The sequence below is a fragment of the Phasianus colchicus genome, chromosome 5, assembly GCF_987193195.1.
Source record: "Phasianus colchicus chromosome 5, bPhaCol1.hap1.1, whole genome shotgun sequence".
NCBI classification, from domain to species: domain Eukaryota; kingdom Metazoa; phylum Chordata; class Aves; order Galliformes; family Phasianidae; genus Phasianus; species Phasianus colchicus.
In genome coordinates, this window is record NC_143440.1 from 28,873,270 (window position 1) to 28,884,910 (window position 11,641).

Here is an 11,641-nt window from a genome sequence, read left to right on the forward strand (position 1 = left end):
GTACTCCAGACACAAATTTTAGAAAGCTACTTTTGCACATAGCTTATTCAATTCTGCAGTACCTGCCCACTCACTCATAAGAGCAGAGCAATAAGACAAATGCAAAACTTCAGACAAGAGTCAGTACCGCCATTCTGGATGGTAACTAGACCCAAATCAGAAGTAGCTACTTGGCTCAGACAGAAACCCTTTTACCTGGCCAATATCCACAAACCCCAACTCGTTTAATATCCACCACGTGGAAATCACGCCTGGGGACTTCTGGGTTTTTAGTTCTCAGTTTGTGCCTCATTACACCAAGTATTTGTTTAAGCCTAAGTGTAGACTACATGTAAATCAGCTTCAAAGAAATGGGAAGGGAAATGGTTTGATGTACAAACTAGAGTAGGCTCTTTAATCCTCACGCTACACAAGGGAGCCTGGGCTGAAACAAAAGATTATCATCCTATCTGTCCATGACAAGAAACCGGTACACAGAGAAACAAGATCTAAAGATAGTGTACATCTGAACACCTTTTCTAATCATATGTCCCTGTCGTACATTAAAGGATATCACTACCTTTACCAGGTGTGCTCGCTTGAGCATGCTTTTTTATCTACTTGATTCTTACTTCACTTCCCCTCCATGCGAGACACAGACACACCTGCAGCTTAAGAAACAGACTTAAGTCCACTCCGTCTCACAGTTGCTGTAAAACACCACAATAAGACTGCATTGGATGGTTTTAATTTGTTGGAGTATCAAAATCTGAAGCACTAAATTTTAAACTGAAGCATCAGACAATATCATACTTCATGTTCTCTGTATAACAAAGACAAATACTCTTTAACCCAGTATTCTGGAACTCCAGAAAAGTACAACAGCAAGCACTGCAAAATACCCCATAGCAAGCAGAAGTGCAGCAGATCAGCTGTTGGACTTCTCTCATCAAAAGAGAGGCTATGGCTTCCTCAAGCAATTTAAGTGATTGATCTCAGTCACAGAGCAGGGAAGAGAACAGGGATGGATAACATTTTCCACATTCCTTCTAGTCTGTGACCCAGCTAATGGTAACTGGGGTCTAGTAGCCAAGAGAAACTCTGAAACCAAATCTGCCCACTAAGTGTTTGGAACCTCTCCTCCCTATTTGAGGGATCAGCACTTCCCTCTGGATTTGATTCCAACTATCATTATAACTAGACTACTGGCCAAGAACAACCACGGGAAAGCAAGTTCTTTCATCTGTCCTACCTCCCCATCATCCTTATTCCTATCTGCCTTCCCCTTCCATTTCCTATGATTCTTTCACTCATCCATGAGACAGCCCTCCCTTTTAACACCTCCCACACATACAAAGATCAATGCATGCCGATCGCTTCTTTCTCCCAAGACAATACCAAGATGTTTCAGAAAAAAACAACCCAGTTTACAAAACAACGGCACAAGGTCTGGGTTTGTACTAAAGTAATGAACAGCATAGTACTCTGTTGCACTTAAGCTGTACTGTTCTCCTCACATTCATCCATGATCTTCATTCTGAGGCAGTAGTTGGTCCTTAGGAACTCCAGCCCAAGAGAGCAGTCAGCCTGGACACTCATGGCAGAGCAAGTTATCCATCTATTCTTACCAGTTCCTGCATGGAAGGAACACCACTTGCATAGAAGAATCCGCCAACAGCACTGATAGGTTGCTACTTGACAAAGCCCAGCCAATCTTTAATGGTATGCTCTTAGTGAAACTAGTCTTATTTCCCCATCTCTAGTCAAAGATGCTTCCCTTCAAGGTCCAAGCTTGCCCTCGTTTGACACCTCCTTCACTGCACAGCTATATACCTCTCTAGATGAGAAGTCAGAAGGTTATCAAAGGCATCTGGCTCAGCCATATGGCAATGAGATGCAAAAATGCACTAACCCAGCAGACAAGCATGTCCTCTGAAATAGGCTACAGCTGGGAGATCACCACAGAAGAGACCGACAGCATGGGCAGCTTTAGGCTTATAATGGCTTCTACACCCCTGCTCTGGAGGCAGAAGCACCACTGCCTCAGAGGAGCTGCCATGGGAAACATCAGTCTGAAGCCCGTTCCTTCCAGCTGGCCTTGCCAATCTTGATATTCACAAAGTCTTGGAAAGGTCACACAGACTAGAGCAAATCCCTTCACGTGCTCTAGCTGGTTTCCTCCATCATCTCTCCTCACTCAATAGGGATGTAAGCCTCTTGATCAGATAGCACAGGTCTCCCTAAGAGTAACTTGTGTAGGGGAGCACAACAGCCATTGTTCATTGCCTTCAATGCAGAACAGGCAGCATTCATGAGTGGGCAGGCACTCTGTGCAAGGCAATGTTTTCCTTAGACAAGCAGACAATTCTTCTCAAATGCTCAGGAATATGGCATGCACCATCTACAGTGTTAATGCAGTAGACCAAGTTGTATCAGGAGCCTACTGCAACAAATAAAGCACAATCCCTGACAGGAGCCATTAGCCCAGTTTCAAGGCAAGGCCTGGTCCTGAGGGAGCTGGGTTGGCTGCTCTCAGACTGAAGAGCCGCCCATTGCCCACACGAAGCGATGTACAAAGGACTCCTTTTGTACAGTGGGGTGGTTATTTCCACCACTTTGAGTGGAGGCTTTACTCTGGTGTGACTGGCTGCTCCTCCCTATGGTTTCTCTCCTATAGCTACAAAGTCTCCCAGGAAAGAAGGCAGAGCGGATTATCACACAGCCACTATCAGAAGGGCCTAAGAGCCAGAGTGCCTGCCAGCGCACACAAGCCCAGAAACCATTGCATTCAGATGGCTTCACATGAAAACTGCTCAATGTTAGCATGAGCCTGTCAGAAGAGGGAGACAGCTCCATACACAGCCAGCACACCTCAGTAATCTCTCTGTGCAGCAAACATTTCTCAGACACCACATACTACCCAGAAAGCTCCAGCACAGAAGCAAATCCCTTACAGCAGTGGCAGCCTTGTGCTGTTTGGGCAAGAACCTAACAAATGGAAAACTTCTTACAACGAAGCATAGCAAATTTAAAACCCTATCCATGATAGTAGTTAAGCTTGTGATCTAACACACACACACACACAAAAAAGGAAGCTTCACAGTTCAAGCTGCAAGTTACACCTTTTGCTTCTCTGAGCCTCACTTGAGAGCAAAGCAGCAAGCTGTCCATCACACACATGAAGCACGCTGTGAGTTCTGCTGCACTGCACCATCCCTGGGCACTGTGTTACCAGAGTCTTCATGGAATCCACCAATGGAGCTCTGAAAGGGAAGCTCTCAGGCTGTCACGCAAGTGTGACAGCCAGCGCAGCAGCTCTCAGATTTGCAGGATTAGCTTTAATTTCACCTGTACTGCCTCAGCATTCAGCCTTTAATGTCAGCAAGAAGTTTATTGTGCAACACTTAAGTGCATTGTTGGATATGTCAGTCTCAGAAGAACTGGGGATTCAGCAGCCAAGTAAGAGACAAATGAGTTTTTGTTTGGGGTTTTTTCCCAACAAAGTGATGTCGCAATTAGTTTAAGATGGCAGGATAAGAACATCTAAGATATTTAAACAGCAGTATTAGTATTTCAGCACTACTGTACCACTGAAATGAAGTTTACAGTCATCTTACCAATTGCTTCAGGCCATCTAGAAATAAAAGAAGCCAAGACAACATCTGTTCTGCACTGATGGTTGCAAAGATTATCTTAGCACATGACTTGTGTTAGAAACTTGAAAACTAGCCCAAGAGGCTATCACTATGGATGTTCCACAGCTGCAGAGCTTGCTGCCACCACCAGCAGAAGTATGCAAGCAGTTTCTTTTTTTGCATAAAATCTTTTGCTGGCCAGAAATCCTTCATTAGGAGCAAAAGTAATTAACATGAGTGAAATATTCTTGAAGCCAACTCAGAAGCTCAAGCAGTTAAAACACACTAAAACTATACAGAACAAGTTGTATCCTATAACTCTTTCTTGCTTAGAACAGGACCCACTGTTCTAATAGTGATGTACCGTAATTTTTAATACTTCTCCACACAAGAATAAATCCTGTTCCTAAGTGCAGCTGCATAATTTATTAAAAAAGCAAGTCAGATCAGCTTCTTTGATATTTTGCAAGGGATTTGGCTGTTTAACATAAAAGGTCCAAGTATGAACATGAAAAGGGAGCAAAATCATTACTACAGTTTTATATACAACTACAGCTTCTACTTAGGCAAGAACAACTATCACTGAGACAGAACAGAATCAACTCCAAACAAAAACTATGAATAACAAACCCGTCCTGTTGGGCGATGCTTTTTTAGGCACTTGCCTTGAGTACTCATTCCTTCACTAGAACGCTTCCTCTGTTACTCATCAGTTTAGATTGTTGCAATGCAATGATCCAAGCTCAAAACAAGCACCAAAATTCAGTTACTGAAAACCCATTCTAAGTATCACTCTTTTAGATCTCCTTTATACACAGCCCTCTGCCTTGTATTTTTGTTTTACATTTTTCTCCAAATTTCTTCCTACCCTGAAGAAAACACACTATCCCTAATTTCAGTAGGGCATGCCTAGGACACCTGCTTTGCAGAGCCCTACCAGCAGTGTTTCTGTGAGGACACAACAGAATAGTTTCTTCAGCACGACTTGCCAGGCTGCTTACTCCTCCAGGGGAAATGGCAGCACTGCAAGAGCCTTTGAAGCCTTTTTTTTTTTTTTTTTAAACTAAGGTGCTCGTGTGAGGTTCTAATTAGTAACCAGCTGTAGACGGGAGTTCACACTGCTTCAGTTTAGGCTTTGAGACATGCAGGTACCTTCAGAGTTTCACTATTTACTGTCTTCCCTTTACAGCATCACCAGACTGAAGGTTCCCCTTATTTCAAGCCAGCATCATTTTATCATGGAGGGATATAGAGTTTCCATGCATAAAGCTAGGAAGAAATTTATAGCTACTGCTTTCCCTTCCCATTTCTTATTTCTCTTCAGTCACTTAGGAGATACAGATCCTCCATATTCCACAAATTCCACCATTTTCCTATTCTAGTACTTGTTATCACTGCCGCTAATAGCTCTGCTACAAATGGAGCAAGTTCGCAATGGTCAGGAGTCAGACACAAAAAGTGGGGAGCCTACAGGAAACACAGCTCTATCTTTCTGAACTAGAAAGCCAAAGGTCACAATTCATTGTCCAGATGGGAAAAATAGAGCTTAGTGGCACAATCTATTTAATATGCCATGAGAGAGTGCTACCCAAATTCATCACACAGTAGGAGATGAAAAAGGCAGCACAGTCAAGCTCCCTGTATTTCCAAGCCAAGCTGTGGGGTCAAGGAGAAGAAATGACAAATCTTGGCTTGACACACAATTTCACATCTCATGCCAACAGAGAGAAAGAAGCATGCAGGAAGGGAATGTGAATAGAAAGTAAAGCCCCATTATCTTTTTCCACAAGGCAACATTCTTCAGACACAAATACACACATGCACAACAAGAGTAGAAGTGATCAAGCAATTGCCTAACAGAGCAAACACTTTCCTAGAGCTTGTCAAATAAAGAAGAAAATCACAATAGCCTTGGACTTCCAGGTTCTTTCTGGGGCATCCAAGACATTCAACTTCCTATGGGGATTTATGTGGGACAATTACTAACTGTCAGTACAGCAGATATACAAAAGCCAGATGTTCCCTACAGGTCACTGATGCTTTCCAAGCCTAAACTGATTCACATCCCTGCTCAGTTTTAATCTCAGAGGAAACACCAGGCTTTGAACAACATCTTCTGAGAGCCAGAGGTACCTCAGCAGGCCTGTGCCTGTATCAGCTACTCTTGTATCTTTGTCTCCAAACAGTTATCTCACTTCACCTGAAAGTTTGCTCCCACACTGGCACAAGAATCTGCCTGTTTCTCTATGCTACCCTTAACTTTTCACCATTTTCAGCCTGGAAAAGAGGAGGCTGAGGGGAACCCTCATGACGGCCTACAGCTCCTCACAAGGGCAGCGCTGATCTCCACTCTCTGAAAAAATGGCATGGAGCTGTGTCAGAGAAGAGTCAGGTAGGTATTAGGTTAAGTTCTCTACCAGAGTTGTGGGCATGGGACAGGCTTCCCAGAGCAGTGGGCATGGCCCTGTGGCAACACTCTCAGACATAGGGTTTGAATTCCAGGTGGTGCTGCATGGAGCTAGGAGTTGGACTCAGTGACCCTCATGGGTCCCCTTCCAACCCAGGGCATTCTATGAGCAGGTCATACTTCTCTACTTACACATTCAGTGACTCTGCTGGTTGCCCAGGTTAGCAGAACAATGCTGTAGTAAAGGGGAAATGCAAGGAGAAAGATCAATAACTTGTTTCAAGCATCACTGCTGCTCATTTAAACTGAGAAGAGTTGGATTACATAAACAGTTCCCTTTTTTTGCATCAAATTTTCTGCTGGCCAGTACTTTCCCTGCTGTTTACCTTTAAGAGCATTTGAGTTTGCATGCACTGTAGTTTTAGTGCTTACTGTACAAAAAAAGAAACGACATGAACATGTAAATATCACTTCTAGCACTTGAACACCTCCAGGATTAGATGCCAGGACTGCAACACTAACCCCAGCTGCCAGGGAGGGTTCCTGAGGGGACTATAGCCCTAATTGCAAGTCCTTATGAGAAACAGTGGTGTAACTCTTGATAGTCATCATAAAATAAAAACAATAATAATAAAAATTCAGAACTTTCTTATGTGCACAGGAATCTATAGTAGAGAACCTTTACACTGGGTAACAGTTTCACAGGCAACGTCTAATCACAAGAAGAGATTAAGCCCAGGGATCTATCAACATGGTTGCAAATGAGTGTGTCAAATTGCATGCTCATAAACAGAACACTTGGCAGAATGAAAAGAGGCTTCACACACAGAGCATCTTGGAAGTCCAGAGCTTTCCACTACAGAGCTCTGAAGTTAAAACTTAAAGGCAGATCTTACTGCAGAACCACAGACAGTGGTGCTCACTTCAGCCAATCTCCTTCCCCTCAGTCACAAAGGAGGGAAGAGCAAAGTCAGTCCATCATTTCAAGCAACAAGTAAATCAGAAGTCCTTTGTATTTGGAGCCGTATTAAGAGAGCTGAAGTAGCTCCCATGCCAAAGATGACACAGCACATAGAGCACATGGAGCAATTAAACTGCCCTATAAAGCACAGTATGTAAAAGTAGCCTATAAGGAAACCATTTGATAGACAGGTTCACTGCAAAATCATGCACCACCAATTGGATTTTCTGTTTTGTTCTTTGTTTCAGTTGCTCTTCATTGAAGCATTCAGATACCAGTGTTATAAAGCGCTGGTTAAGGGCCCTAGTCACTCCTTCCTATCACCTCAAAGCTTCTTAAATGTGGCTCTGCTCCAGCCTCAAGGTTTAGGTTTGCTATCAGGTAATAGAAATACGTGCACAAGCACCCCAGTGGTACCTCATCCTTCAAAACAGGTCCCTGAGGAATTACGGCACACACTAAATCTAATCTGCCACTTCCTAACAGCTGCTGTTACACATCTGGCCATAAAAGACGCTATAGCTGAACACCGGGACGGCACCGCAGCCAGCATGCTTTCTGCGGTCCTGAGAAGCACATAACTGCCCTCATGGTCAAACAGCAGCTCTAACAAACTAGAGTACTGTGCTCAAATCCCTTATTGTTATATTCTGTCTGAGTAGGGATTCCAAAGCCTTCTGATCTTGCTTAACCATGGTAAAAGTTAATTAAGTACTGCATTTCATAACACTTCAAACTGATGGGTCAAGAATGCACACGGCCAGTGCATCCAACACGCCTGCAGAGAGATCGAGTTTTTCCACTTACCCAGAACTATGTCCTTATTGCAGCCTTGGCTGAAGAACAGCTACTGGTGTGCAGCTCTAACGGAGAGCTCTCCCGCTACCCCAGCGCGGTGCTGCGGTGGTAGTGCACTGGGAGGACCATATTTAGAAAAGATGCTGGGTTTCTCCCCCAGAGCAGTGTAATTGTACGCTAAGTGAAATTAACAGCCCCAGCAAGAGGCAGACGTTGTCAGATTAAAAAAAAACAGAGCTAGACTCCTACAGGGAGCAGTCTGGGCCGAAGGCATCTAGCTTTATTGCTGGGATTCATTTAATCCCTTCTTGGGAACGTAATGAAAAAGTCCCGAAGCTACGCGCTGGGAGCGCTAACCGCGGGACGGGCGGCATAAAGCTCAGCCCGCTCACGCCTCCCTCCCTCCCGCACCCACCCGACGGTCACACCGACGGCCGCACCCCGGCCGGTACCCAACCGACAGCGGAGGCCCCCGAGGCTGCGCGCCGGACGCGGGACCCGCCGCGGGGCTCCACCTGCGGCGCTGCCGGTGTCGGAGGGAGCGGGGCGGCTCACTTACCCTGGGCCCCGCGGCCCGGTGGCCGCCACCCTGGGGCAGATGCGCCAGCAGCAGCGCCAGCAGGAACGGGCGAGCCACCGCGCCGCGCCAGGCCCGGGGCGGCATCGTCCCTCGGGGCGGGCGACGGAGGTGCGGCGGCGGCGCGGCGGAGCTCGGCGGCCACCGCAGGCTGCTCTCCCGGGCGGCCGCCCCTGGGCTCAGCGGCGGCGTGTCCGTGGGCGGCGGGCGGTACCCCGGGTCGGCTCTGCCCCTCCCGGCGCGGCAGGTTACCCGCCTCGGCCATGGGGATGCCCGTTATAAAGCCGCGGCGGGGCGGGGCCGGCCGGCACGGAGCGGGGCGCGCGCCCATCGCAGCGCAGCCGCCGCGGGCCGGAGCCAATGGCGGGGCGGCGGGGCTCCGCGCTCCGCCCTGCTGCGGGCGCGAGGCGGGCGGTGCAGGTTGGCCCCGGGCGGCGCGGAGCTGGAGCCGGGGGCGGCACCTGAGGCTCAGCGCTGCAGCCGAGGCAGCCCCGCGCGGGCACCGGCAGCGGAGGAGCGGCGAGTCTCTCTTCCGCTCACCGGCCGCTGGCTCCACTCTCAGCTTACGGCTGCCGGGGAATCACAGAATCGTAGGGACCTCTGGAGGTCACCCAGTCCAACCCCTGCGTGCTAAAGTGGGTACCCTACAGCAGGTCTCACAGGACAGCGCCCAGGCGAGTTTTGAATATCTCCAGAGGAGGAGACCACAACCTCTCTGGGCAGCCTGATCCCACGCTCTAAACCTTCACAGTATAATTGTTTGTTTTTACTCGGGTTCATACGAAATTTCCTGTGCTCCAGCTTGTGCCCATCACTCCTTGTCCTGTCCGTGGGCACCACCAAAAAGAACCCGGCCCCATCCTCTTGACTTCTGCCCATTAGATATCCGTAAGCATTGATAAGATCCCCTCCCTCTCAGCCTTGTCTTCTCCCAGCTGAATGGTCCCAGCTCTCAGCATTTCCTCGTAAGGGAGATGCTCCAAGCCCTTCATCATCTTTATGACCCACTGCTGGACTTCGTAGAAGTTCCCCCTCTCTCTCATACTGGGGAGCCCAGAACTGGACACAGCACTCCAGGTGTGGCCTCACCAGGTCAGAGAAGAGAACTTATCTGCTAGGATTCAGGGCATGACTCACCCATAGACAAGGCAACCTGCCCCTGAAAAGCCTCACTGCTTTCCCAAGCACAGCAACACCAGACCACACTCACCACTGCTCCACATTGCTTAGGACCACCTATAGGCCTTATGCAGAAGGCGACGTGATCCAGCTTTCAGTTACACACCTTATACCTAGAAAACTATCCTAAGGTCAGTTCTGGTGTCTCTCAAGACAACAAGCCCCTTCAGACTGTATGTGGGACTCTGTGTCCCTGCCCAGCCAGGAACTCAATGGGAAGCATGGGTGCTGCATCACATAACAGCACATAGGTGCAGCCCTGGGGTAGGACCAGGGAAAATGGAGCTGCATCTGCAGGCAAGACCTGGGCAAAAATAGGAGTTGCCTGAAGAGGCTGGATCCTGCCCTCAATGCAAGTCTGATGGATCAGCTGATGAGAGAAGCAGTGCTGTGGCAGTGCAATGGAATCCTGCTGTACTTGAAGACATGCTATGGAAACTGGCTGTATTTGGAGACCCTGGGCAGTGGTGGAGGACAGTGCCAAGCCCCTGTCCATCTGCCAGCTGAGGGACAGATATTCCTCAGGAACCCCTGCATTTGCATCCAGTCCTTCATTTTTAAATGACAAGCGTGGGTTTGGTTGCAGGCATTTCATATATTAATGTACATGAGAGGCCATTGCTGTGCACATAGCAGTGATAATAGCTTTTGGTGGGACAGTCTTCTCCTGCTCTTTTGGAAACACATGTTGGAGACATGTAGTTTCTTCATACAACATATTTAGTTTTCCTTACTCAATGGCCATACCAGAGCCAATACTTACACTTGTAAAAATTCCCTAGAGTGTATCCGCTAGGTATGGGGAGGGGCTGCTACACCCACACCAAGAACCTCGTTACACAGTAAAAGTCATATAATTCTGGCATCTTATCAGAGCAAAGCAGAGTGTTTAGCTACAGCGGTTGCTTTAATCTTTCCTTTTTTTTTTTTTTAAATATGTATTTTAAAATGTCAGTACGCAACATTTTGTCACTAGCCTAGGCAGGATAAGTCGTTTGTTACTCACACGGATCTCTGCCAGTATTCATTATTCTTGGCTTGCTGATCTCTCTGGAGCTGCAAACACAGCGCCCCACACAAGCCTACCGGTGTACTTTAGTCCTAGCCCTCACCACTCTCTGCTCTCCGGGTCCAAAACTTTGCCAGCTCTGCTTCAGCATGGCCTGCGGTATCCTCTGATTTTCCATTTCAAAGTCTCTCTGATGCACATCTGAAATTCTGCCATTCCACATGACATGAACAGAGACTTTGAGGGGAAGAGGTGGAGGAGAGCTGGGAAATCTGAGTGTCCTCATGGACAAGTTATACCACTGCACACCTGGCACCTGTGGAAAGAGGCAGAATCCAGCATAGTTTTGTTGAGGTGGGGATCCAACCACAGCATCAAGTACTGCATCACCTCAGAGTTGAGTCTTGGTTAAATTCCAGTCCAAATAACAATATCTCACTTGCCTGCAACCCCCTCTCCAATTTATAGGGAGTTTTATTTGCATCTGATCTACTTGTGATGCCCTCATGTATTCTTTACTACTTGCAATTTAAATCTGGCTGTATTTCTTTGGTATACTTTCCACAGATAAACACATGGCCACCAGGACTTCTCTGCTAAATAAATGCTCATTATCTTAATGAAAAGAAGTTATAGTTCTCCTGATTTCTAATAGAGACTGCCAGCCACACTGGACACCTAGGTTTCAGTGCCTGCACAGCCTTGACGACAGCCATGTCAAACAGCTAGTAGGAGTTGCAGAGAGGGCCAGAAATCCCCAGGATATCCCCCAGTAACTGAATGCTTTGACGACTTTGTGGCCAAAGCTGTATATAACCACGAAGCATGCATCAGCCTTGAGAAATATTCCCATAACCAGCTGTTTCTCTATAAGGACACATATTTTCTCTGTGGAGAGTAACTGCATTAGTGCAAAAACTAGAGGTGAAGGGACTCCACAGCCTGGCTACACACCCATTAAATGTCACTCAGCAGTACTGAACCCAAGAGCCATCCAGGAGGACGTTCAGTCACATGTTAGAGGCACCATCAGAGAGAGTAACTCACTTTGTTCAGTGGTGAATCACATTAACTGCTGGAAATTAAGCTCTTCAGC

At 47.2% G+C, this 11,641-nt stretch overlaps 1 protein-coding gene across 5 annotated transcripts in view; it reads right to left on the minus strand.

Annotated features, from left to right (window-relative positions):
* Positions 1-8,604, minus strand: part of SMOC1 (SPARC related modular calcium binding 1) — a 125,964-nt gene extending 117,360 nt beyond the window's left edge. For 2 of the 5 annotated variants that reach the window (XM_090141129.1, XM_090141127.1), the window contains exon 1: positions 8,340-8,604. In XM_090141129.1, the coding sequence (XP_089997255.1) occupies positions 8,340-8,444 (105 nt within the window). In that variant the 5' untranslated portion in view covers positions 8,445-8,604. Of the gene's footprint in view, positions 1-7,789; positions 8,171-8,339 lie in introns of those variants that run through there. The other 3 variants (XM_090141126.1, XM_090141128.1, XM_090141130.1) reach the window with 3 other exon arrangements.
* Between the last annotated feature and the right edge of the window lie 3,037 nt (positions 8,605-11,641).